This window comes from Dermacentor albipictus, chromosome 1 (genome assembly GCF_038994185.2).
Source record: "Dermacentor albipictus isolate Rhodes 1998 colony chromosome 1, USDA_Dalb.pri_finalv2, whole genome shotgun sequence".
Lineage (NCBI taxonomy): Eukaryota > Metazoa > Arthropoda > Arachnida > Ixodida > Ixodidae > Dermacentor > Dermacentor albipictus.
Window position 1 is genome coordinate 91,071,833 of NC_091821.1, and position 27,635 is coordinate 91,099,467.

General features: G+C 44.5%; 1 protein-coding gene and 1 non-coding gene across 7 annotated transcripts in view; both read left to right on the forward strand.

The window, feature by feature from the left end:
• rin (ras GTPase-activating protein-binding protein 2) overlaps window positions 1-21,389 on the forward strand; it is a 99,527-nt gene extending 78,138 nt beyond the window's left edge. For 4 of the 6 annotated variants that reach the window (XM_065455071.1, XM_065455068.1, XM_065455070.1 and 1 more), the window contains exons 7-8: window positions 447-506; window positions 19,388-21,389. In XM_065455071.1, the coding sequence (XP_065311143.1) occupies window positions 447-506; window positions 19,388-19,627 (300 nt within the window). In that variant the 3' untranslated portion in view covers window positions 19,628-21,389. Of the gene's footprint in view, window positions 1-446; window positions 507-2,578; window positions 3,038-19,387 lie in introns of those variants that run through there. The other 2 variants (XM_065455072.1, XM_065455073.1) reach the window with 2 other exon arrangements.
• TRNAM-CAU (transfer RNA methionine (anticodon CAU)) lies at window positions 7,431-7,503 on the forward strand. The gene has a single exon. It is a non-coding gene; the product is annotated as a tRNA-Met (tRNA).
• Window positions 21,390-27,635: the final 6,246 nt, after the last annotated feature.

Sequence of the window (27,635 nt, forward strand, 5' to 3'; positions counted from 1 at the left end):
TGATTTATGGATTTTTGTGCCACAAGAGCCGGCATGGCTAAAGAGCACGAGGACAAGTCTTGGAGCCGAACTGTAGTGCCTGTATGTGTGATCTTAGTGCACATTAGGGGGTCATACCAAATCCTTCCTCCTTGTTCCTAGTTACCGACATTTTGGCCAGACATTGCAGTGGTAGACATAGAGCTATCACATCAGCACAACTGTCAAGCAGCTCTAAATGTCTTTGTTAGCAACTCCCATAAGGTGCTTCTAAGCCCTTGGTGTAGCTTGGGGGCATGAATGTCACTTTGGCCATCATGCTGTTTCACACAGTGCGTCCAGCAATTCAAGGCCTTCAAGTTTACGCAAAGCTTTGAATATATTAATGTGCTGCTGTAGAGACATCCATATGCAAGAAATGTGAGCGCTGACTTGCTTGTTAAAATGTTTCTCTGTTCATTTTTCAGAACTGTGGCTTCGTCATCTTTGAGAGCTTTGAGGCTGTCCAAATAGTACTACGGAATGTGGTAAGTGCAAGGGCCCTTTTTCTTTCTCTCTTAACATTGACTTAAGCAAGAAGCTGCAGCATTATTTTTAGACTAAGGGCAGCTGTGAGAACACTGTGCGCTAAGCACCATTTAAAAAAAAAGGACTGGAAAGTACTCAAGGTTGCGCATAAGGTCAAAGTATTTCAACTTTTAAGTTGCCCAGAAATTGTCTGGCCCAATCCAAACCCATAATGAATTGCCTCACAAGAACATTTTGTCATGTCAATCTTCCGCTACAGCTGCGGCTCTGCCAGGTGCCAGCTGCACATGCACTGGCTATGACAAGGTACACCAGCATTTTCATTCAAAACTGAACAGCGCTGAAAAAATGGTTCAATTGGTGGTTGTGTAGCTGAAACAAATTGGTCTGGAGGCAAGAAGTAAATTTATTGGATCTTCCCCCTCTCTACTGGTCTTTGGCAAGAACATTAATGCACTTTAGATCCTTTACATTCGTGTAGTGCAAAATAGCCAGGGTGATTTCTTGGGCATGGGTAGGACTAGAAAATTTAGTAAGTAGCTAGTCTGGGAAAGGAAATGAATCAAGAAAGCTATTGCCTTCTAAGTGCCAATAGTGCAGAAAGCTCAATAATAAATAGACTTCCTTTATTTTTCACATGAGTGTATTAGTCAGTCCACATGAACTTGAAGTCGTAAAACCTGGGAAGTAGTTTAAGCCTGTTAAACCCTCGTAATTCAAGAGTAATTTTTTTTTTAATGTTTGGGGTTTTACGTGCCAAAACCACTTTCTGATTATGAGGCACGCCGTAGTGGAGGACTCCGGAAATTTTGACCACCTGGGGTTCTTTAACGTGCACCTAAATCTAAGCACACGGGTGTTTTCGCATTTCGCCCCCATCGAAATGCGGCCGCCGTGGCCGGGATTTGATCCCGCGACCTCGTGCTCAGCAGCCCAACACCATAGCCACTGAGCAACCACGGCGGGTGTAATTCAAGAGTAAAGGTTTTTGAAATATGCACTGTTCAAAATAAGAGCTCTAGAGGGTATAAAGAGAATACCTTCATCGACGGGCTTGCATATGCAGTAGAACCCCTTTGGCTGCCCTTTAGGGAACCATGGTAAAAGGAGATAATATCCAAAGAAATGTAACATAAAATAATAGTTGCGGATGCACTACTGATGAGACAAAACAGTACTCTCACACAAAAGTTTATTTGGAAACACTTATCTGCTTAGATTTAGATGCACGTTAAAGAAACCCAGGTGGTCCAAATTTCCGGAGTCCCCTCACTATCGCGGGCCTCATAATGAGGTCGTGGTTTTGCCACGTAAAACCTCATCATTATTTTAAAACCTCATTTCAAGTTTACAAAGCTAACAAACTACTTAAATGACAATGCCATGTCTGTGGTACACCATCTTAGTTTTTGGACATAACAGGAAGCTAATTTGCATGACTCCTATGGAAACTAAACAGGAACATATCAATGGGGTTCTACTGTTGTGGGGATGCGCGTATCTCACACGTCCCCTGATGTTTTCTACGCATTGCTCCAGTCTCTTGTAATCTCACTTTACACACTGGAATAGACAAACATGATATAGAACATGCCACCGTTTGCATGACCGTACACACAAACGACCAGGCGTTGGTGTCTACCATAGGGCAAACATATTCGCTCGATATCCATTCGTGGCGAGTCAGACTTCCTAAATTTGTCATTTGTCGCACACCTATCAGCATGTTCTGTGGATAGCAATTTGGCTAGCAGGCATTAGTCTATGAAAGGTGCAATAAATGGCCTTGCGATTGTTTGCACTACTGTGTTGTCGTTCCTTTGTCCCAAGAGCACAGGTGTAACCCAACCCACACTGTATAGCCTCAGAATCCGCCTTTTTCATGGTGCGACGGCGTATGCGCCCAGCTTTAGCGGATTAGTCATGAAACGTATTATAAGGGACTTGCGCACAGCCCGATCTCATATTTAAAAAAATGGTGAGAATGCGCGACAAATGTGAGAATGCGTGGCAGCTTAACAAACTTGTACAAGAAACATTCCTAAAGTAAGCTTCGTCATTTTTTTTTAAGATAGTACACCGAGTGAAACAAACGGTCACCATAAGAATCCATGCCCATTGCTGATTCAACGACGGAAGGAGCATCAGTGGAGGAGGAATGGTGCAGAGCTTTGAAGAAGAGTAGCAGCAGCAGATCGGCGTATCCGAGGTTATTCGAGTACAAATCTCGGTGGCAGACAGATGTGTGCTGACAACGCAGTCGCAAATGGAAGTGCGCGCTGTTATCCGTTATGAATGGGCACCTGTTCCCTGCATTGAAAGCCACGCTCTTGGGACGTCACTTACAAAAACATGCATAAGTGGAGCAGGCTTTGCAACAATTCCTTGCATCACAGGGCACCGAGTTGTACCAGAGTGGTTTCAAGCTGATTGCATGCTACGACAAATGTCTCAATGTTGATGGTGACTATGTGGAAGAATATTACTAGATGTATAGTTCATGATGCCATGGTGTATTTTTTTGTTTTGTTAATAAAGTTTCGGTGTGAAAATAAACGATGAAAATTACTTTCAGAACGTCCCTTGTAGTTTTGTTGAGTACAGATCCGAGAGGCATGTATGCATGGAATGCGTACTAGAGAACAATCTATGCACATAATCATTTGCATTGTGCGAAGTAGCGCCAGACTTTGTCTCCTGTGAATGGCTGGCTTAGCATGGCTGCATTGATGAAATTAAGCGATAAAGCTATAGTACTCAACAGTGCGGAAAGGCATCAGCAGCATTTCGGGCAGTACCAATGTCGCCATCTATGTTGACTACATATACCACTCTGTCTTCGTCTATGACCTCGAAGATTTGGCGTGCCAGCTAGCGCGCGCAAATCTCGGAGGCCACATTTCATCACTTGAGCTGGTGGCGATGAGCCCCAAAGTCAAAATGCGCAGCGTATACGACACCATCGCTGCTTCTGCTGTTCAAAGATTCGTCGCTTGCTTCTTCAGACGTGGTTGGTAGCATCGAGGACATGGCACACAATATCTGGAGCAAATATGGCAACAAACGACAGCTATGCTCCAACCTCAAATGATGTGGTGGTTGATTTTGTAGCAGGCAATGGCTTGGTTCCGTGCAGCACATGGTCGCGCATGGAATGGCAATAAGGTGGTCGGCACCGGAGGGCGGGTCTTAGAGCCGGCGAGTTCTAGTGCATATATTGGACAGAAATGTGCTTTTACTGCCCAATTTTTACACGTATAGTATAATAGCACAATTTCTTGCAGAAAACTGCAAATTGTTGGGTAACCGTGTCCTGCCCCCGTTAAGAAGTACTTTTTGGTAGCTGTCAATCTAGTCAGCGTCAATATTTTGAACTCCCTAAGGACCGTGAAAACTGTCTGAAAATTATGCAGTCCGAAAAAAATGAATGCATGCCGTTAACTGCTTGCAAGAGCTCAAATCTCCAGAAGCCGCATTCGAAATAGTTTTAAAAGCCTTCCAGTACAATTATTCGAAGCCTCATTGCTCGCACTGTAGCAGGACACGGTGGGTGCGCACTTGTATGACCAAGGAACACATTTTATGTCCCATGACAGTGACTCCTTTGCACTCCTAGTAAGCTTCATCACAGTACATTGCATATGCCGGGAATCAGCATTATGCAGTGCTTTAAACTTGTCCTGTGCTTTTCGCGCTTTGCTGCCATCGGAGACGATAAAGGCGTAGTTCGCACCATTGCTGAAAATGGCGGATAATTTTAAGTGAAAAACACTGCACTATACAGCAGGAAGCTTAATAGCAAACGTCAAGGCAGCTAGACCTAACAGCACGCGACTACTACAGCTGCCAGCGGATCGGCATGCGAGAGTGCTGGTTCAAGGCTGAGAGAGAAACAAAACAGTGTCAATGGTGGCTTCAATTGCCATTTTGGACCTGCAGTCACAGCAGAAAGTCCAGAAAATAGGATGGCAAAGGATTTCAGTGTTCGAAAATCTACAACATCCTTATACATTTGCTCAGTGGGGGGTGTGGTGGTGGCACGAAGGCGTCTGAATTATTAGACGTGTCCGAAAGGTCAGTCATTGAGTGTAATGTGGTATGAGCCTTCAATTCCTCAAGGGTGCAGTTGTAGCAATTACATTGCCTTTGAATGTTTACAACACATGCCAAGCTTCAGACATAAGCTAGTCATGGAAACTGACGGTTGTGGTCTCATACCACGCAACACTGACTACTCGCACCATTACAGTACTGCTGAAAGCTGAGTCCGTATCAAAGCTGATTGCCTATCTTGCTGACTTCATTACATTGACGTTGAGCTGTATCTTCGAAGGTGATCGTCCGAGAATGCAGCACAAATTTGTCAATGCGTTGGATGTGTGCGCACAGGCATTTGCTTTTGACCTTAGACAGTCTGTGGCTGCGATTTTGTAGTGATGCCTTTTCTTATGCTATTTCTTCTTGTGTTTTGTTGGTGTGTGGCGAGAATCATAGTTTCATACAATAAATACTAGAGGGAACTCTGGCACTAGTCTCTAGAGGAGCTGCAACTAGAGCGGTACAGCCAGCATTTTAAGGAAGTACGTGGATCTGCTTAAACTTAATCCTTCCGACTTCAAATGGCTCCGCGACTTTTCAAGAAAGTATTGTGTAATAAGCAGTTAAATAAACATTATTAAAAAATGTCCAGCTGCAGGATTCGAACGCAGGACCTCTAGTATAGAGGCCTGATATTGAAGCTCTCACGCCATGATGCATGCATTGACAAGCAGTATAGAACACCCTTATAAATTCCTTGCTGGCAAGCCAGCATATTGGGACGCTTGGCGCTTTTCAATTTGGCCACTTCGACAGGTTGAGTCGCTGTACTTAGTAGCGATTGTGAATGTTGGCAGAGTATTCTGCACTTGGAAAAGTACAAAGCTAGAAGGACGGCTGAATCCACAAGTATGAAGATAGACAAATCCATGTGCTTCCGATCATTCCCATGGTGGCTGAATAATCACAGCACCTGAGTTCCCTCTAGTAATTATTGTATGAAACTCTATGGTCAGAATGAAGCTTCGCCGGAGTTAAACAGGATCAGCCGGCTGTGGCCGGCAGGGTGATAACTCATATAGAACCGCGCTGAAGGCATCTCTATTAAATCCTGGCCCGAATTTCGACTGTTGTCATGCTGTCACTTCAGAAACTTATTAGTGCATCCACTGAATCTTCATTCCCTAGCAACATACCAAAAGTTGACCGCAAAGTGATAGCTAAATGATTGGCTGTTGCAAAGCAATATGCATTGTCCAGCACGACTTGAAACTGCTTTGAAGAAGTCGCCCTGAGCTGTGTCGCTACTTAACGTATAAATTGACAAATGCTTGTCGTACAGAACTGAACTCTTGCAACAAATAGCACAAATTGCAACTGCAACCTTTACGACTTTGTGGCTTGGCTTGTCCTACGGTTTCGGCATGGTCGGCGACTGCTAGATCAACCTGGCTTTGCTAGTGCTGGTTTTAAGGGACGCCCGCAACATGGCCACTGACCATGCCGGCAACGTATGAGAACAAAAATATCGCTATTTCTGCTTGACTTGGTGGCCCAATTAGCACGCAGTTATTTGCAGAGCCAAAATTATTGCATGGCATGTTGTAAGGTGTCCATAATTTCAGTTGGCCTTATACATGGGCCATTGGCAGTGCTGTAGAGCATTTCAAGTAATTAAGCATGTCTGAATTGTAGGTGTCCAAATCATCATTTGATGACTGCACTATGCAAGAACACACAGCAGAAAAGAAATGGAGCCATTCCACTCTGTGAAGATGGATGGCCAGTGAAGCTGTAGCACGTCACACAGGTGTCTATAATTTTGGTTAGTCAAGAGTACATTTATTAATTGTCATCATTTGGTAATGGTAGTAACAATAGCTTTGTTATTACTGGCATATACACTGATTGGTTCAGTTACAACCTTAGACGGATTCTTAGCGAAAGTTACATTTATACACAACCATTGTTGAGTAGTTAAGTGACTTAGATTAGTGTAGCACTTCAAACCAAACTCTTCTGGCACAAACTGAGTGAACCATTTCTTATCTCGTTTTGAAATGTCGCTTGCTGTGGTTGTTTAGAGGCTATGTTCAGCTGCTGACCCCGAGGTCGCGGGGTCGAATTCCGGCTATGGAGGCGGCACTTCGATAAGGGCAAAATGCAAAAAACACTCGTGTACTTATAAGATTTAGGTGCATGTTAAAGAACTCCAGGTAGTCAAAATTTCCGGAGTCCCTCACTACGGCGTGCCTCATAATCAGATCAAGAAGAAAAGGGGGTTAACCGAGGGGCCCGATTTTTATTAATCATATCATAAGAAGCCGACAAACAGACACCAAGGACAACGCGGGAGATTACTTGTGCTTACTAATGGAAACAAATAAAAAATAATGGAATTGAAAGTTGATTAAAAAAACAACTTGCCGCAGGTGGGGAACGATCCCATGTCTTCGCATTATGCATGCGATGCCCTAACCAGTTGAGCTACCACAGCGCCATTTCCCCATCCACTTTTCAGGGTATTTGTGTTGCTACTAGAACTAGCCCTGGGAGTGTTAGCCAGCACCACCACTCGCAAACCTTGGCGGCAGATATGGAACATCCTTTCTTGTGCCTTTGTTTGTTGGCTTCTTATGATTAATAAAAATCGGGCTCTTCGGTTAACCTCTTTTTCTTCTCGTTCATTACATAATGAGGGTCTCGAATCCGGCAACAGTGATGCCTTAAGGTAGCACGTGTGGGTTTATTGACCAGTTGCCTTCGCCCAAAAAGATCACGTACTCGTGGCGCCTGCAGCAGAAATGATGTTCCACATTCGCTGCCAAGCTTTGTCAGTGGTGGCGCTGGCTAACACTCTCAGGACTAATGGTTGGGGAAATGACGCCGCGGTAGCTCAATCGGTTAGAGCATCGCACGCATAATGCGAAGATGTGGGATCGTTCCCCACCTGCAGCAAGCTGTTTTTTCATCCACTTTCAAATGCGTTTATTTCTTTATTTCAGGTAATAAGTACAAGTAATTTCCCCTGTGTTGTCCTTGGTATATTTGTTGGCTCCTTATGATATAATCAAATAATGGTTTTGGCACGTAAAACCCCCCAAATTTTTAATATTGTAAATGCTCGCATTGAAGTGTTTAATGACGTTCACAGGGGTAGTGTCATTATGGCTAACTCATGCAAAATGCATGGTCATGAACTTCTTCATGTCACACTTAGGTGTGCCTGGAGGTATATACACATACACAGTGGATACCACAATTCCGCCTTTCGTTTGTATGGCACAGACATCTCCACAGTTGGTGGTATTGTCCTCTTAAGAGGCAAGAGTGTTTTATTGTACATACATTATGTCCTTTGCATATATGGCAGTGCCTCCTGCTTATGAGTCCATGTGTTGCTCTCAAACATTTCCAGTATACCCATCAACTTGAAGTAATGCATCTTGATTTATTATTATTATTATTATTATTAGGGGCGAGTGCCTAAAGCCTGCTTCACTGCGGCCACGGGTCGGCCCGGTATTGCACTATTTCAGGGATTGGCCCACGCTCACCTTTTTTATTGTTGATTCACAAACACGAAAAATACACGGAACCCTAGCCATATACAGCTTTGCTGTAATATAGTTGGTGTGTCCTTCTGATACTTTTGCCATTGAAGCACTGAAAGGGGTCCTGAACCATCCCTCGGGCTTGTTGAAAGAACACAGTCCGTGGATAACATACACTGATGTAAGCATCTCAGCGTAGTTCTGTAGTTGTGCGGGGCGCACGGATCTCTCAAGCGGAGCACGAAATCATCTTTCTCTCAAATGCTCTTTTCAGCAGGAGCCCGCTTCTCACTCTTTTCTGGCGCATGATTTTGTAATTTAGCAGAATCCCATGCACAGATGCTACTGGCCAACAGCTGACATCAAACAAAAAGGGTGTTTAGATCAGCGTGCTTCTTCCTACTGTTACTGTATATTTATTGACACAGTCTGATAAACAGGCTGAAGTGAGCAAAAATATACTTTCCAATTTCGATAATTACACACTTCCGGAAGAAGCAGACTATCATCTGCTTAGGTGTGGACGCAGCCACCAGCTTAGGAATTAAACTTTGGCCACCCTGCTTATTGGTTTCATAGCCATCAGGTTTTGCTAATTTCAACTAATTTTGAACACTCAACTAGCCTATAACCACGCGAAACTTAAGGTCAGACCGCACACACTCTTGCCAGCGCGCGCTCACTCCTGGCTGCTCCTGGTTCAATGCCTTGGCAGACTCCGTTTCGTATTGAGCAATTGCTAGCGCTTCAAAATGCGTAAGTTTGATGTGGTTACTATCCGTATTAAAGGGCCCCTCACCAGGTCTGGCCATTTTGAGCTGACAAACGCAGAGCATACAATGTGCACCAACGATCATGTTTGCAAAGAATTAAATCGCTACGCATCGCGGAAAATTCTGAAATTTCAATCCGAATGCCGTTTTCCCTTCTCGCGTCCGCTGCGCTTCAAGCTGGACGGTGACATACTTGCGTCCCTGCACGTACATACTCGGGTCTGCAGTGTGACGTCACTCATGGCGAGTCTGCTGTCTGAGCACACTGGGGCTTGCTGAGGACCAGGTTTGGCACATTGTAGGCACCAAGATCGGGAAATAGTGGCATCTACGTAAACATCCAAAATCAAATTTGAACTGCCTGCCACGGAAATGTTCAGTAGGTGGAGCATTGTGGGCACGCCCCACTACGCTGTAGCCTTCACAGTTGAAGTAATTGAAGATGGAACGGAAGCATCATTAACACGATGTTTGACGGCCAGTAGCTCCACTTTTGCTAAATCCATTGAAGTACTTTTTGTGGCAAAGTATTTCTGAAATAGTCTTTAACCTAAAGTGCATTTCTCGACTTTGATGAAAAGTGGTTCAGGACACCTTTAACCTGTCAAGACTAAAGCAACACTTCGTTGCTAATGCTTAGTCTACATGCCATCATGCAGGTGTCTGAAAATGGAATGGTAGTGTGTGAGAAGTCCGTGCAGTTGTCGGTTTCAGGCGTCCGTCGGGCAAGTGGCATTGCTTTAAAGACGGCTAAATAATCAAGCATGTCTGAATTCTCTGCGTTTGGAAAATGAGTTGTAAACTATTTAGACTTGGAGGGGATCATATAAAAGTTCTGACCTGGTGTGAAGTGAAATGTTGTTGAGGCATTCATCTGCCATTGAATGCCCGTCCCCTATGTCTGCACAAAACTCTGCTTTTCGAAAGCAGTTCAAGGCAGAAGTAGGCCCGACATGTGACATGAATACTGGCTGTTGTAATCATTTGTAGGCCTTCAAGTAGATTGATCTTTGAGATCAATGCAGGGGTTTTCTAGAAGTTAGCTTCTAAAGCAGGCTACATTAAATTTTTGGTGACTGCCTAGTTGAGGGGCTGCAGTGTTTTGCCGTTGTTCCGGCTGGCAGGAACTAAACTTTATCAATTTGCTCGTGGGTAGTATGATGAGCACAGCAATTGTAAACACGAGGACAAACGCTGTGCTCGGGCTTTCCCAAGTTCTGTATGCCATGCTTGGAACGACTTGATGAAGAAGTCGCTTGTCATCTATGCCATGTTATTTCTGTAGTGAACAGGAAGACTTCTGTAAGACATTAGACTTCAGGATTAAGCTGCTTTTGCTGATAAGGTTTATGCTTCTTGGAGCCGTCCATGTTTATAATGGTCAAGGGTCTTGCTTGGTAGCATCATAAAAAAAAAATACTTGCATATTAAAGATCTCCAACAGGAAAAAACAATAATGGATTTCTGGCTGCTCTTCATGCAGCCTATCTTTCCACATCCTTTTTGAAGTGGCACAAATACTTAACAGCCAATCTTTCATTTTTGTATCTTTTATGGCTTACCAAGGGATTGCTCACAGTAATACAGACCTCTCTGCTATTTTGAAAGTTCAGTTTCCACTGAACCTAATGTTCCTCTTTAGCGTCTTTTTTTTTTTGCAGTATGCTGCAGCTGGTCCATACTGTATCTCCTCATTGAAGAGCACAGCAAGGTGCTTCAGTTAAGCCATCAATATGGGGCTGTCCATGAGAGTGTTCCTGCACAGATGTTGACAAACCAACCACATAGGTCCTTCTCAATTGCCCTAAATGCTGTCATGCACTTGCAAGCACCCAAATTACCATTTGTGCTTTGTTGCCTTGGTGCCTTTCTGTGTGTGCCTTGTTCTGAAGGTGCTCTGCGGAATCCAGAATGCCTGCGCAACTGGTGATTTCTGCTTGCCTTACTCTGTTCAACTTAATATTTCCATCTTCATTGTGAAATTTGTTTTTGAGCTTCACTTCTATGGCAGTAGGGTGCAAGCGGCACAGTGCTGCAAAATAAGCCAAGTTGCCGATGCAGCTCGAAACAAGAAATGGGGATTTCCAGAGAACTGAAAGGGTAGTTTCCTCCAGGATGGGTGCACTGAAAGCAAACATGTAGATATGCAAGTGGAGGCTACGAAAGGAGGCGGCTTATGCTCTTGCCAGTGAACCCCTCACATTCACTGTTGTACTCTGGCTGCAGTTGGTGGTGACATTATGATGTGCCATGATCACTGTATGTAGGTACTGTAAATATGTGGCCGGCCACCCATGTGCAGCTGGTTGAATGAGCAGGCATTAATTAGGCAAAAGCCCTTTTGCTGGGGCATGCACTGTATTGTTCAAAATATTAAATGTTGTGTTAAGTGGACATCATGATAGACGAGTGAACTTATTTTGAATGGTATATTCAAAGGTGTTTTTCTGCTGCTTCATAGGGACAATAATTTGATACTATTGAGGTTTGATAGCACAGTTGACTCCACGGTACCGGTTGTGCTAACAAAGTAAGAAGTTGGTCTTTTATATTTGAAAGTGTTGTGTGTGGATTCATTTTAACAGATGTGGGCCGTATTTGAAGACATACAAGGTTTCTTCAAATTCAGTGAAGGGGTTGTGAATCGTGAATTATCCTTAGTGCTGATCACACTGCTCCTCTTCCTTTTCTCCCTTGGATTGAAGTTTCTTGCGGATAGAAAATGTTAACACTATAGTACTGTGAAATTTGGTTTCGATATTTGGCAAGCATGACAATGCTACGCTGCATAGAAGGCCACAAATTATATATCTCGTGCTCCTCTTTGGGTTTTTTCGATCCCTCCTTATACCCGTGTCACACGGGCGTTTGGAAGGCCTTCCAACCGATAGTCAGTTGACTCAAAGGTCAAGTTCGAGCTGCCACACGGGCCGCTTCGAAGGCCGCAGAGTCAAAGGTCTATCGAGTCAACGGAGCACCTTACAACTCTATCGAAATCTCGATGGCCTTTGAGCAACGGAAGCGGAAACAGCGCGAACATGCCTTCTCGTTCACATTGTGCTCGTACTCACGGTTAGAAAGAACAAATCAAACCAAATGCTCTTAAAGTACTATATATGATTGTTATTCATTATTCAATAAACTGTTTTTGCCACTTGACATGTGCGAACACACACCAGAACGGCAGCCGCATCGAGCGGCGCAGACGTTGCCGCAGTTTCGCTACTCAACAACTTAAAAAAACTAAACGTATATGTATGGCAATGAATAAACAAATTTTTTTAAATGTATAAACAAATATAAAAGAAATTATAGTACTTTTAAATGGTTTTAATGTTGTTTAACTTTTCGTGACATGAAAACGAAAATAAAGATCCGCAGCGCCACACAATTTTGCGAGAAACGCCTGAACCACTCAACGGCCTTTCAAAAGTGCCGTGTAGCAGCGTGACAACTCCTTTGAGTCGATAGAGTTGTGGCGTTTCAAAGGCCGTTGACTGGAAGGCCTTCCAAATGTGCCCGTGTGACACAGGTATTACATATTGTCATGCCAGCAAGGTCATTTGCAAGGTCGCAGGTTCGATTCCGGTCGTGGTGTTAGTCACATTCCGATGGGGGCAGAATGCAAAAACACTTGTGTACCACACATTAGGTGCACATTGAAGGGACCGTGCAACAATATTGACAATAGTGTACAAACTTATTGAACCAGTAGGGCAGGTCCTCCTGATCATTAGGAGGATTTTTGTGCTCTGCATAAGGCTTGTAATTTATTAGGTTATAAAGATGTGCATCGCTGCCAATAGCAGCAGCGCCACTCCCTCTGAGTTTTCATCAGCCCCTTCCCATGTTACGAAGTGTGAGTGATGTCACTTGTGCAAGTGATCCGATTGGCTACCTACACATTGTCATCATCAGTGCTAAAAACATAGCACATCATTCAGCTTATTTTTAATACCATATATATACATAGTTGCATGACATTAAGAATCAATACACACATGCAATAAATGTTGACCTTTTTCTAAACCAATGGTTCACTTCCGCCTGAGAATGCCAGTCGTGTGCTATAGCTGTGGCTACGGCAACTGATGGACGCGGAGTGGTTCTCAATGAAAATTAGTGCAGCGATCTCTTATTTGGCGGCAAGAACATGAAAAAAAAAAGTACCAGTGCTGTATTACACTCTCCTTGAACTGCCAGGTGCGTACAGTAAGTAAACTGCAGCGACTGCATGCTGTGTAGAAGGCTCAAAAGTACTGCACACTGAGTGTCGAACCGAAACTTTTTTCGTTCTGGTTTTTGTTTCGGTTCGCTAAAATCAGTTCCGGTTCAACTACGGAGTGAAAAAATAACTGTTCAAACCGGTTCACATTCATTTACATAACTGAAATATAATCACAGGAAAACAGCTAAGATTTATTTTGTACAAGAACTTGACGCTACAGCTAAGCTGCCCTGAAAGATTACGCCTGTTGTTTGTTCTTCAGGCCGCGCGTAGTTGCAAAAGAATTATGTAGATCCTACTCCAACACTGGAATCTTATTGAGGGAGAGAGAATATATTGAGGAAATGCAGAGTCCCCCAGCATGATACTCTGCTAGGGGGAAAAGGGAAGAGGAGTAAATTGGGACATAAGAGTACTGATGATGACATGCAGTAGGATGTGATTATATACACATTTGTCTTCAAATGGCCTGTTTAGAGCCAATCAAGGCTTCTGTTAACCAAATATTCAATGGCTCACTTCATTGATATATCTGGTCAACAGCCCACTAGCGCTTTTTATCTGAATCGCCTTTTAATTGGCGCTAACGAAGATATGAGTGCCTGCCGTTGAATCGTAATGGGGACAAGCAACAAGTGTCCATGCTCTATTGTCTTGGGTACAGTCTGGTAACTCCACGCGTAGGGTGTGATGCAAATTTTGTTGTGTTAACACACCAAGTTGGTCCTCTGATGCGATACACTGAAAGCAGTACTAGCGGTGCTGCTACTTCTGAAATCATGGGATGTATTTACATAAGGTAGCATAGTTGAGCCACAAGTGCAGGCAATACATGTATGAAAAGTTGAGAAACCAAAAACAATATTTTTTCCTGTCTGTGTATCTCCAGAGGGAAAAAAACTGAACATTCTGGTTCAGTAACTCTTCGATACCCTGGCTGCATGTCAACACCAACCTATCGTCCACAGAGTGATCGCCCACAGCTTTGAAAAGAAAGCACTTTTAGTGACTAGAAGTTCAACATTTGTCAGAGAGCCAAGTTCTGTGTATTTGTGTAGAATGGTAGCAGAAAAATATCTTAACAAGCCAAGATGCGGAAAAAAAGCATTGTAAGGGCAATTGAACAAGTCCTGTATTACATGAGAAAATTTCCGTCATAGAGCCGACATTAGTGTAGTCCTACTGTCTCTGCCTTCCACTTGGAAAGTGCGTTTGATTCCACTGCAAGTGTACGTGTGTGTGTGTGTGTGTGTGTGTGTGTGTGTGTGTGTGTGTGTGTGTGTGTATGTGTGTACACATATATATATCTTAAATTCTGGAGTAAAAGGAACTGTTAAAAATAGCCCATGTCACCACATTCACAAGTTAGTGGTGGCTCTAGCCTAGCTGTGGCAGTGTGTTTTTACCGCCTTTGGCTACAAAGAAATCATGCTAGCGTAATATGGAGGCAATTTTAAACGTGCATGTTATATATTTACATGTTGGGCTATTATCAAACCGAAATACCAGAAACAGCTACTTACTTTGTAGTCTATACATTGCATGTATGCTCACGGCAATGTAGTGAAAGCCAACGAACATAGCGCATCGTTCTGCCGCATCTGCATAGGAAAGTGACACTGAAACGCTCAATTTGAATCAAGCAGAAGTAGACAACAATAGCACCACTGCACGAAAGAGGCAGGACATAGCAATAGTTGCCCAGTTAGAGCGGTGAGTTAGAGTTAGAGTTAAGCGGTTAGAGTTAAGGGGGTTGCCGTGGTTTCGGCATGTCAAACCCAAGGAATAAATTTATTTTACGATCATTTGTATGATATCACCCAGATAAAAAGCTGCTGATTGTTCAACCCATGAGGGAAGAGAGCCAGTTGTATATTCTGAAAGGGAGCAGGGCTCATCCATTGTGGGCCACTAATCCTTCTGTGCTGCTTCCATTCAGTCGATGTCATTCGATGGGTGTTCAGAGGCGGGTAATGGAGGACCCAGTCTTCTGGTTCTCTGGCGCTATCCATAGCCTTTGCTACACTGTAGAGTTGCTGAGCGAGGAGGAGAGAGCGCCTGTGGGAAGTGTGGCAAAGGGAAGCGGGGAGCGAGAAACTGTGGTAGTCATGTATTCATTTTTCAAATTTCTGCAACTTTGCTGTTACAGCAGCATTCATAAAAACTCTTGCGGCTGTATTTTTGTGATGGACTAGTACACAGCTTCCACTACGTAAGACATCTTTGAGCTCAGATCGGTTTAGGGGCCAGTTAATATTTAGTCAGTGCTAAGGTTGCTTTTGATGGTGACCTTTTCCAGTCTGCCCATATGCTAGAGAAAACTTTTTGGGGATAAGAGGTCAACACATGGTCCCTGGGGCAGTTGATGTTATGTGAAAAAGTTAACTTTCAAAACATGCGAGTTCATGTCAGCGAGCCATTTATTTGCGTGAAAATTTTGTGATGTGTGCATTTTGTGTACCCCTTGCACAGTCTAATGTGTGACCAATGTTACAATGCCATGAAGTGTAGATGTGTGTAATTGCTAGTAGTAAGTCTGTTGAGGACCTACATTCACACTTCTTACGTTTAGCCCTCTTGAGTGTACAGAGAAACTTAAAGCTGTTCAGTCATAATGGTTGCTGGCACTTCACCTGCAAACCCACATGCGCTATCTCTATTGTGATTGTCGGTTATGACCACTGCAATGACAAAAGTGCAGCGTGGTGGTAGCTGGTTTGCTTGCCCTCACAAACAAAGTACAGCTACTTTGCGCAAGTGGCTACTTCAACATTCTTTTTGACTGTGTCATTTTAACTACCCTGTTTTGTTGAGAGATTTCATGTCTTCTGCTGGAAGTCATAAATCAGTTTATACCAAGCAAGCCTAGAACTCTTTGTTAACCTTACCAGCCAAATGGCACTTGGGAAGATGAGAAGATTGCCTTGTGTATAAAGGCAAGGGTCGAGACAGTAACCTTCTGGTGGCAGCATTGTTCGTGGCTGCAGATTTTTGCCGTCACGTATGCAGATTGTGTTTGAAAAAATTGAGGCTTCAAATACTAGTTAGATATTAGTGACTGTTGTTCGGTCGTATGAAGGTGCTTGATGGTTAGTGCCTTGTAAAGGTCTGAAAAATCGGTCAGCAACTGTTACTATAAGCATTGTGATGGTCATGCATTTCACATTGTCAACTGCACTGAATTTTTGTCACGATTATTCTTGATAATGTTGCAGTCTCATAAACACTTGGGCAAGCCTACACTCTTGTCAATTGTCATCTGGGGGGTATTCTGTAAGGGTGTACCTAGTGGACATATCCATTTCATCTGCTGCTGAAGTTCTGTTTGGCTGGGCTGGTGTGTGGTGTCAGGAGACAGGCGCCCCCAGCCAATCAGTGCTTCAGGAACAGACAAAATGGACATGTTCACTTAGTAAACACTTACACAATATCCTCCCCCCCCCTCTCTCTGGTTACCTGCTGACATGCATACCACTTCCAAGCTGCCACTAGTCTGGTTTTTTGTTTAATGGCAGACAATGTTGACCTTGCTGAGTGGGATGATCTAGTGGGCTCATTTTGTCTTGTGCACTTCCAGATGTAGTTCATAATACAGTCAAATTTATATTCCTATGCAGCGTCATTATAAGATTAGCCGTTTTGGCTTTTCTCGATCGCTGGTATTTCAGTTATTTTACTGGCGATTGGGGCGGCAGAAAGTTAGGTGGGCGTATGAGATTAAGAAGTTTGCAGGGACGACATGGTACATGTCATGGTACATGGTACATGTACACAATTAGTACATGACCGGGGTTGTTGAAGTATGGGAGAGGCCTTTGCCCTGCAGTGGGCGTAACCAGGCTGATTATGATGACGATGATGATGAATGGCCATTGGGTTAGCTTGCTTTCCAGCTACTTTGTACCGACAGCACTTGGCTTTTGATGATGAGGTAATTTGCGTCTGAAGTCTTGCAGATGGACAGATGCCTGCTGTCCAGACGTCTGCTTGACCACTGTTGATGACATGTGCCTGAAAAAGCCTTGCTGCCCATATTACCATTTTTGCACACGCGGCTAGTCCTTAATACAAGGTCATTATTTGGAATCTTTTAAGAATAACATATAGCTAAAATATAGCCAGTGTTGGCATTTTCTGTAAAAAAAAAAACGGCGTTGAAGGAAGTATGCCAAATTTGTGCTCCGAAATTCTGCTTTAACAGAGAATGATATTTTGAAGGAATAAGCTATCGACTGATTTTTCAGACACTGAAGCAGGATTCGTGCGGGTCCTCGAAACCCTTGAAAACCCTTGAATTTGAAAAGATCGTTTTCAAGGCCTTGAAAGTCCTGGAATTTTCGGAGATCCTTGAAAATCGTTAAATTTTCTAAATTTTTGTTTTTAATAAACTTCCAGTGATTGTATTCGAGAAACTTTCAACCCTCCTGAATTCCCACTGCGATTTTGTTTTAAAAAACGCGAATTCTCAGGAATTTTGAATTGTCTGGTAAAACTCAGGGAAAACTCGGGGAATTTGTGCTTCAATCAGGAAAAATTGGCTGTCATTTTATTGAAAGGGAACGGAAGTCGCGACCTACTGCTGGCTCGAATAAAAGAGATGACTCGTTACGAATTGTCGTTGGCTGGAGGAGCTGCCTGTGTACAGTCCACAACCGATTTTCCAGACGCCCAATTTTTGTGAAATGCCCAATAGCAGGGACGGCTTTGAGGCTCCACCACACGTCCCACAGAGTCGTCTGTAATTTCAAACGCAAGAACCCTTTGCTGTCCGATTTTCCGGAGTTTTTGCTGCTACTGCAGGTCCCAAATGGCATTAATCAAAGCCATCACCGCCGTTTTTTCTTTCAGCTCGAATTAACCAGCGCTCTCGCACGCTGATCCGCTGGCCGCCGTAGCTACCACCATCACAACACTAGGCCTCGCTGCTTCGATGTTCGCTATTAAGGTTCTTGCCGTTTGGTGCCGTGTTTTTCATTGAAAGAATTCGCTGCTGTCAGTAATCGCACCAGCTCCGCATCTGTAATCTTCGCGTATGGCTTCGAAGCTTAGAAAGCATGGCATGTTGCATAATGCTGGTTCCCGAAAGGCAGCTTCGCCTCAGCACAGCAATGTTACGCGGTGAAGCTTAACAAGCGTGGAAAGGGGCAATTGTCACGGGACACAGTACTTATTCCATAATTATACACGCATGTATAATTATGGCCCTGCGTTTGGTCCTTGAAAATCCACACACAGGGCCTTGAAAGTCCTTAAAACACCCTTGAATTTTTTTAATATGTACCAGCATGAACCCTGTGAAGGGAGCACAAACTTTCGAATAATTTGGCGGTTTTAAAAAATGAGTTTCAGCAGTACAAGAAGCTTTTTCTAGTTTTACTGACCATTATTTCAGTTTAGCACTATCAGATATTGTGGTGGTGGAGTCCACAGGGGTGTTTTGGACTCTTCTCATCATGCAGCCTGCAATCTGCACTGCCCATGATATGATGATGCGAGGTGTGGATGTCGCATGCTACTCTATGTGATGCTGACAGTTGATTCGCATGCTCAGTTTCTTCTGCCTGCACAATGAGTTTTCAGCAGTTTGGTCAGCAAGTACACAGGTGAACACTTGGTCATTACTTGCAGTAGTTGCTGGCTGGGTGCCCGCAAACCCAATTACTGCTTTTACTGTCAGCCTAGCTCGTGTGCATTCTCTCGGGACATAACTAAAAGTTCATGTTTGGTGCATAGTGAACAAATATCTCTACAGTAGCCAAATTGCAGATGAAAAAGCAAGAAGCTAGCTTTCCAACAAAGGTCATGGTGCAGGGTGACAACTTGAATGTTATCAACCTATTTCATGGCTACCTTGTTTGCGACATCTCGTGTGAAACACTTCCAGAAAATGAAGCAAGACACCATACACAGTGTTGATAATATGCTGTGCCACGTATATTAGTTTTCATATGAATGAAACGATTGTTAAGTTGGTCTAGTAAATGCATGGATTTTTAAAAAAGTACTGAACCATTCTTTTGTAATGGTAGATCTACAGTTTAGGTATTTTTGAGCACAGCAACAACCATAGAGCTGATAGAAGCTGAGCCCATATCCCAGATGAAGTGAGCTGAAATATTATTTTCTTGCAAGGAAAGTATACCAAGTAGGGCACCAATTTTAGGAAATTCGGCTGTTGAACTCAGATAAAGTTGACTGTAGACTGTAGGTTAACTAAAGGTCATCTGTAGCTGAAGTGGTATTATTGTGATGTAAAATGAACTAATTTTCATCATACTGCTTCGCAGCCCATCTACATTAATGAGACTCGTGTGAATGTTGAAGAGAAGAAGACCAAGCAGAAGCTTGCCACAGAAGGACGAGGGGGCAGCTTTACATCAGGCAGCCCCCGCAGTGGAGGAGCGGGTGGGCTCATGCAGAGAGGAGCCCCTGGAGGGCGTGCTAATGGGGCTGGTGGGCGTGGTGCCTTCTCGAGAGGTGGCAGCCGTAACCCTCCTGGTGGTGGTGTCGGCATCAGGCACAACTAGACCTACTGCAGCTTGTGTGCTGGCCCCACCGAGCAGCAGTCCCTGTACCCGTGGCACCCTCCTGCTCTCGTTGGACTGTCCCGTGAACGACTCTGCATCTGCACTCCTCTTCACTCCACCACCCTGTCACCTTGTTACTACTCACCCCCTCACCCCCACTAGACATCCCCTTTTTTTCTGTTTGTTTTTTAATTTCAATTTTTTTGTTTTTACTCTTTTGCAACTTTCATTGTCAGCATTTATTACATGTTGTTCAATTCATTTTTCCCTTTTTTTTTTTCGTGAGGTGGTCTTGTTAGCTCTACACCATGCAAAAGGCAAGTGACACTTGCTCTTATTGCAGCAAGTCTCCTCTTTGTGACAGACCCTCAAGCACTTTGGCCTCTTTCCCTATCGACTTATTGTATTTTTGTTGCTTGCCATTTCACATTATTCATCTACATTCTGCCTCCAAGACCAAAAATGTAGCCACTTCTTCGTCTGTCGATTGGCTGCTGCACTTCATAGGGTGTTTATTTCAAGGTGAAGGGTTGGGGTGGGAGTACTGGTGGAAGGGAAGAGAAGCCAGGGACAAGCCTAGCTGCTGCAGGACGGTGCTGGGAAAAGGGAGCTCGAAATGCGAATGGATGCATTACTCCTTGCCCATGTAGACACAAAACACGCAAATCGTGGTGAAACTCAAACCCTGCATCTTACTTGGCTGAGCCAAGGAAGATTTGTGAAACACAGGCTGCATGACCATGCAAATTATGCATACCAGGCTGTGCCACCGATTCACGGCCAAGGAAGGGTGAACTTTGGAAATGGAAGCTTTTTTTGCCGGTCATAATTCATTTATACAACATACTACTGTTATTTTTTGTTAGGTTTTTGTATGTATGTTTGTGGCTCATGTACGATGTCCTTTTGTAAGGAAAAGGAGAAATACCAAAAAAAAGGAAGAGCGAAAGAAAAAAAAAACAATGGGAAAAAAGTGTTCAACGAGTAAAGAGTGGTCAGCCTACGCCTCCTCCTCTTGTTCCACATCTCTCTCTCCCCCTTTTTTTTCCTCCCTGACTCTCTCCTTTAGGAACTTATTTAATTTTGTGGCCTCCTGTATATAAATGAATGGTTGAGAACCTATAGGCCCCCACTTCCTTGCTTTCATTTACAATTTTAAAGGAATTAGAGGTGGAGGAGTGGTATTCAGATTGACACTGGTTCTTAGCAGCTTTTGTGGGAAAGAACCTACAGACCCCCTTTAGTGTAGTGAGGTTCCCTCTGCATAGTCAAATGCTCCCCCTGCACAGTGAGGTCACTTTTGTTCTTCTGAACACTGAAGTTGTGACTGTGTTAATTTTTATTTCGGTGGAAGCGTCCACAATCGAGTTTTTTTTTCCCTAATTTGGCCTCATTTGGCCAATGCTGAAGGTGTGTAACTGCATGCCATCCTTCTGCAGTGATGTAAATATTGTGGGGTAAGCTTCATGGGCTGCCATGTGTACACAGTCTGGTTTTGTTTGCAACTACAAGTCTTTCTTGTTATTTTTTCCCCCTCAGTTGTGGTTCAGTATGTCTTGATCACTGTTTCTGCCTGACCAACCAATTCTTTGCTGCTACAGTCAGTTTGTTTCCTCCTTGCAATTCATCGTCATTTGCTGTTTTTATATAATGGTGAAATCATTAACCCATAGCCGTAACTTAAGAAAGGCCCATCTAGTGCAAAAAGATGAAGATGAATAAAAAGATGAAGCAAGGTATCACCTTGGACCTTGTTGCTTGATGCAGTGTGTATGTGTGTTTTCTTCTCAATTTCCACTAAAAAACCCTTACTTCTAAAGTAAGGCTTGTGAAACCATAAGCCTGTGTTGCTTTCTTAATGTTTTGTGAACTCAAAACAAAATTTAGCTTGAACCCTATTCCTCATTCCATAGGTTCTAACTTGTACTTAAGGTGGGTGAATGGGCGTTCTATTTATGGTAGTCTGGCCTGCAAGCTGTAGGTACTTTCCCAAAGAACAAAATATTGACGAAGATATAGTTTGGTTAAATTATTTGTTGCAACATGCAAGGTATGTGGCTGGTAAATGTTTTGACAGAACCCAGAATTCAACCACAGCTTCAGGTCACAACCTGCTATACTGTTGTGATGTATGCTCATACCACGACTTGATTCACTTTCTTGGTTATCTGCATACCACATTCAAATGAACAGTGCAACCGCATTTGCTGACCACTGCAGTGCAATCCCTGGCAGCTTGCCTTCAGTCACCCTTGCAATGATGCAATAGAAGGGCTACGGAGCCTCCATACCATTGTAAAATTATGTATGCTTGTAGTTTGTTCAAGTAAGCTCTGAACGTTTGCAAGAGGCTTCTTCCCCTTACTTTTTCTGGACTGAGGGTAGGTTCACAAAATTGATAGTGACTGCAAGTGGTGTACGTGCCATATTTAATGTGTGTGCTGACAATGGTATGAATTGCAGACCAGAACGTGCTGCAGCAGATTCCAGAAGCCCCTGGTATGCAGATGTATAAACCTTTTTTTTTGGCACTTGTATTTCAGGAATCGCTGTGTAAGCTGTAAGTATTCACATGCTATGGTACCTGCACATGCTAAATTGTATTAATTTGATCTTGCTAGTTAATAGGCGGTACAAATTCTGCTTTTAGGGTCTGTGTAGCCAGTGAACAGGTATTGTAGGTTTGCTAGGCCTGTAGCCTTCACTGTCTGCCAAGTTTCAATGAGAAGATACAGGCTGCTGTACTAAGTTCATTGGGCATATGTTTAAAAATTGTAAGGCCTCTGGTGCATCTTTTTTTCTGCAAAGCAAGGAGTGAATGTTGATATATATTTGGTATATGAATTCTCACAGGAGGGAAGCTGCTCCTGCTCACTTGACAAGTTGAATGCTAATACTTTTTACAGTTCTGAATAAGCACTTGTATTTGTGGTATGTGGACCTTCAAATAAAATTGCCAGTTACATGACTTCTACGCAGGGCTCTTTTTATGATTGAGGCGATATAAAGGCAATTACATTGTTATTTTTAGTTGCTAATTTTCATAGCTAGCTAATCACTCTGAGCATCTTCAGTGAAGCATACGGACAGGGAAAAAGTATGGTAAGAGAACTTCGAAACATTCGTGACAAGTCCCTAAGCAGCTTGCGCAAGAGCCCGACATGCACACTATGAAAGCAAAGTGCTGTCTGCAGCCTAACAGTGAGTCGGGATATGGAGTTTTGAGGGATTTGGCAGACAAATTAAAAAACACTGAATAGAGCTGCACATTGGTGGTGTCATGTGCTACCTTCAGTATTGTAAGACACTGAAGGCCAGCTAGCTTAGTCGACCATCTAAAATGAAAGTTTCGTCCAAACTTTGTTCATTGTTTGAGGAATTCTGATCTGTTTTCACGACTGGAAACAGTCATTTCCACTAGCCAGTGCTTTTCATGGAAAATACCATTTGCTTTATCTTTAAAAGGGCGAAATAAACAAAAGCTATTCGCTTTAAAATTTGTAGCCTTCCTAACGGCATGAGATTAACGGCTTATTGGTGTTGCGACACATGCTGTAACGGTTGGTGGAAGCAGCAACGTGTTGAATTGTGCCCGAGACAATTAGGATGGAACAATTTTTAAAGGCCCCGCGAAAGGTTTGGGCATTGTTAACGGGCAATCGGCGTGCGTTGATCACACGATAATTATGTCTTCAGAGCATTGCACCAGTGTACGCCGCAGAATCGCCTATAAAAAAAAAACGATTACTTCCATATGCGGAATTTGAGCGCAGTTGTGTACGCGTTTTCATTTTCGGGATATATTGTCTAGCCCGGTTATAACGAAGTCGGCGGGAATCGGAAATCACTTCGCTATATCCGCCATTTCGTAATATGTGGACTATGAAAAAAAAATGCAAACGTGGGCATACCGATTTATTGCCGCTGAAGTGGTTCAGCGTCCCCTGAACACGTTTCGCAAGTGCGGACTTAGGATTGCGGCTTCTATACCATCCAACTGCGAACCAAAGATCTGGTTGAACTCCGGACTCCCGAGGTACATCCGTAGCGTGTCAACAGCTGCGATGGCCGCTGCGCAGGTGACCGGCTTAGGGGCACAACTAGCATCGTCGCATTCGCTATCGGGGCGCTGTCCGCCAAGGTCTCTTCCATGACACTCTCGGCAACTTCTGCAGGCGTGAAGTCCTCGGTGGCAACAAGGTTTTCGTCGGCGAAAACGAAGTCCATGTGGCTTAGACCCGCAGGCACAAGCTTCAAGTCGCTAGCTGAGTCCCAAAGCTGCTCCAAGCAGGCCGTCGCGGCGGCAGCATCAGCGATTGCAGCGACCGCGATTGATAGAGAACCGTGATTGGCCAAGACGGCTGTTCTCCGGGACGTCATAAAAAAAAAATCGTCTCTTTTTTACATTTTTCGCCTGCGCGGCGTGCTCTACCGCTCTACGCCGTGACGCCGTTCAAGGACCGCGCAACACGAGACCGGCGTGCCATGCGATGCAGTGGAGCAACCTTTCGCTCCGCGGAAGGGCAGACGACGCCACGAAAGGACGCCGTCAGCCGAATTTTGCTTTTATTTTCGCGGAAAAAATCGCCTCAAGGACGCAAAAATGTGTTGATTGAGAGATTATTTTTCGGTTGGTATTAAATCTCTTCGTTATATCCGCTGACGCGCTCTTATTTACTTCTTTAAAACCGTACCCAAAATGTATTGAAAATGGGAAATTGAAATCCCTTCGTTATAACCGCTATTTCGCTATAAGTGGCTTCGTTATAACCGGGCTAGACTGTATATATATATAGACGGGCCACATAGTTGCCGCTTCCCGGCAACTGCAGCGTATGTTTTTAGCAGAAAACGCTTGCGGCGAACGTTATGCGCGAAGGCGAGCTTTGTGGCTCTTTTACAGCGAAGCTGTAACACGGACCCATATGAATGCGCCGTATGCGTTCTTTCGTAGGGATCTCGAATCTGGGCTGACTGACGTCCGCAAAGTGACCAAAAAAGAAAAATTGCGCCGCCGCGTGGTCTCGCACGGTGGGTATCTGGGCTCGCTAGCGTCCGTAAAGGGAACAAAAGAACGAACGATAGTATGATAGTACTACCCAGAAGAACGTGCACGTGAATTCACCGCGCGCCGCACCTGCACAGTGGGGGAGTGCAAAGCGCTGGCTGCCGGCTGCGTCTTCTGTCGTGTGCCCTCAATGCAACGGCGCGTCAGTTGTGGCGGGAAAACACGAAGGTGTGCGCCGCGATAGCCGACGCGGTGTGTAAGAATCGGATTGTGCATTGCATAGGTAGAGCATTACAACAGTTGCAACTCCAACAAAAATGGTAAAGTGGGAAGACCACGCATTGTGCGCACGGCCGAAGAACAAGCATAGTACGAGAGGCGTCGACTGTAGAGACGCGACTGTAACTAACCACGTGCCCGTGCGAAAGCGGAGAATTCGGCCAGTTACTTTATCTCAGAATAACGTAGGCGAAAGCAGATGCGGGAGTCTAGTCGTCGGCGTCGAGCGCAAGCTACCGATGAAGATCGCACACTGGAAACCGCTCGTAAGCGTCCAGCTAGGTCGTGCGAGTCTGCGTCCAAGCGGCAGAAGCGTAAGTTAACACCTCCTTCGAGTTTCACCAGGTCGAATTCCAAATTCAAGAGAATGTTTCTGGACGTGGAGTTGGGCCATAGTTGTTCGGTCTGCGATGGACACCTTCGCTGGCCAATCCGCCACCATATGAATAGTTCGGCCCGAAATTTTACCTGTGCGAGAGTAATCTCTGGAGACCACAATAGAGAAGTGCTGCGAATTGGGAATGGGAGCGACGAACGAGCCTGAGGTAGAGTTGGTCGACCTCTTCAGGCAGTACTGTTTTTTTTTTTTTGTCCCCGCACGGCCGCTGCCGCGGATGCGTGGACACGAGCACCGCCAGGTGGTGCTTTAAGGTGGCACCCTATAAAACCCCTTAAAACTTCGTAAAGTAGCGACACTCCTCGTCCGCCTTAACTCCTCGTTTCTCCTCTCTTTCACGCTCCCTCCTTGACCGTGGCGCCGCCTACATTGCTCGAGCGTAGCAACGGCGCCAACATGCGCTCCTTGCCACTCCGTAGACGCTTCTCGAGCGAAAATGGCGCTGATGCACGGCGCGAGGGCTCACGTGATGCTATTAGGCCAATAGCGACGTGGCGTCGGTCTCGGCCAGAGCGCGCGAGGAGGAGGCGGCTTTCTTCAAAGCGTGGCACTACTTTACGAAGTTTACAGGGAAGCTGAAGCGGTTTTCAATTTCCATCAATTGCTGGGGTTGGGAATAACAGACCTATTCATTTACGGTTCTGATTTTTTTCTTTGTTTTGTTAATATAAGGGGCAGAAATAGCTTTCTAAATTCCCCCCGCCCCCGGAGCGCCGGGTAAGGTGGTTGCCAGAGGAGAGAACCGGTGAGAGTGACGTCACTCGCGGGGACCGTACTGCCGGACCGGCGTGCTGGCATGTTTCTTCCCGTCCTGCGCTTTACTAAACGACGCTATGAGAGATATGCCGCCGCTGACGTTTGTTTTCTTTTGCGATTTTCGTGAACTGTGCTTCCTTTCTGGGCTCCGTGAGTGCCTACAGCCAAGGGCGCCTAACCTGCCCTCGTTCTCTGCACATTCGGCTGTGCGAGCACAGGCGGCCGAGACGATGTGGTGTTTCACATGTTCCCGAAGGACAAGAAACTTGCAGCGCAGTGGGTCCGTGCGGTGAGGAGAGATAATATCGTGCCGACGAAATCAACTGTGCTGTGCTCGGAGCATTTCCGCGACAGTGGTTATCATCGGAGCTTGACAACGATGCGGGCAATCGGTATTCCAATTAAATCGGCGCGACTGAAGCCCGGCGTTGTTCCATCTATATTCTCCCACAAGACAAACACCTCGCCACTTCCAAGAGCGGCCTTTGCCAAGAGGAGAAAGGGTGAGGTAAGGGTTTTAATGTGCACACGGGCAATGTTTTAAACAGATGATCACCTGAGTGTCGAACAAACGGCCTTACAGCGGCCTTTGACGAAGCGAGGTGGAGGCACAGCCGGGAATATGCACATGCATACAAACAGCCTGCCATTTTCATCCTGTTTTTCCCCTCCGCTGTGTCACGGAACACTGTACTACGGCTGTTAGCTCGGTGCTGTTTTGATACGGTGAAATAACTGACCGGGGGTACGCTTGTGCATTACGTGATATTTGCTATTCGTCCTATCACGCGGCGCCCGCAGGTTTAGCTGTTCAGCATTCGTGTTCAAATCGCACGACATGAGGCGTTATGGTAATATTTTCATGCTCGCGATACAGTAGTTGAACTCGGCGTGTAAAAGCTTCGTTGCGTAGATTTCGCACTCGCAGCTTGCTACCGGCAGCGAAATGCCGCAAAATCAAGCGTCGGCACAGCCGCGCCCGTGGCAAGGCGAATAATGGCTCAAATAATGAAGTAACGTTGTGAGGTATTGAACTTGTCAGCGTTCGACGTCGTCTAGCCCAATACAGGCATCGCTGCTGCACAAAAAATGTTTTCTTGCCTTTGTACCTAGAGAACTAGCTATGTATCAGGCATGACAAAATTATTATTTGAAAGTAATTATATTACATTACTCATTACTTTCTTATTACAATCATCGATTTGAATTACATTACCGATTACCGCTTTCAAAAATGGTATTACTTTACGATTGCTTCCAAAAAGTTTTCATGCATACAAGAAGCAAAAAGCAAAGTTTAAAGGGACGCCAACCTTTCTTCAAGGTAACATACACTTGCCAACATCTCATGCCTTCCCCCCCATGTTCCTCCACGACACCTCACGACACTACCAACGTTCTGGCACCGTACACAACTTACTGGTGCATATTTAACGCAATTAATAAATTACTTCAGCCATGAAATTACAAACACCAAATTATTCACATTACTAAATCACTAGACAATTAATCCATCACATAAATTACTGGGAAAGTATTTCAATTACTGTAAGTAATCCAACTGTTGT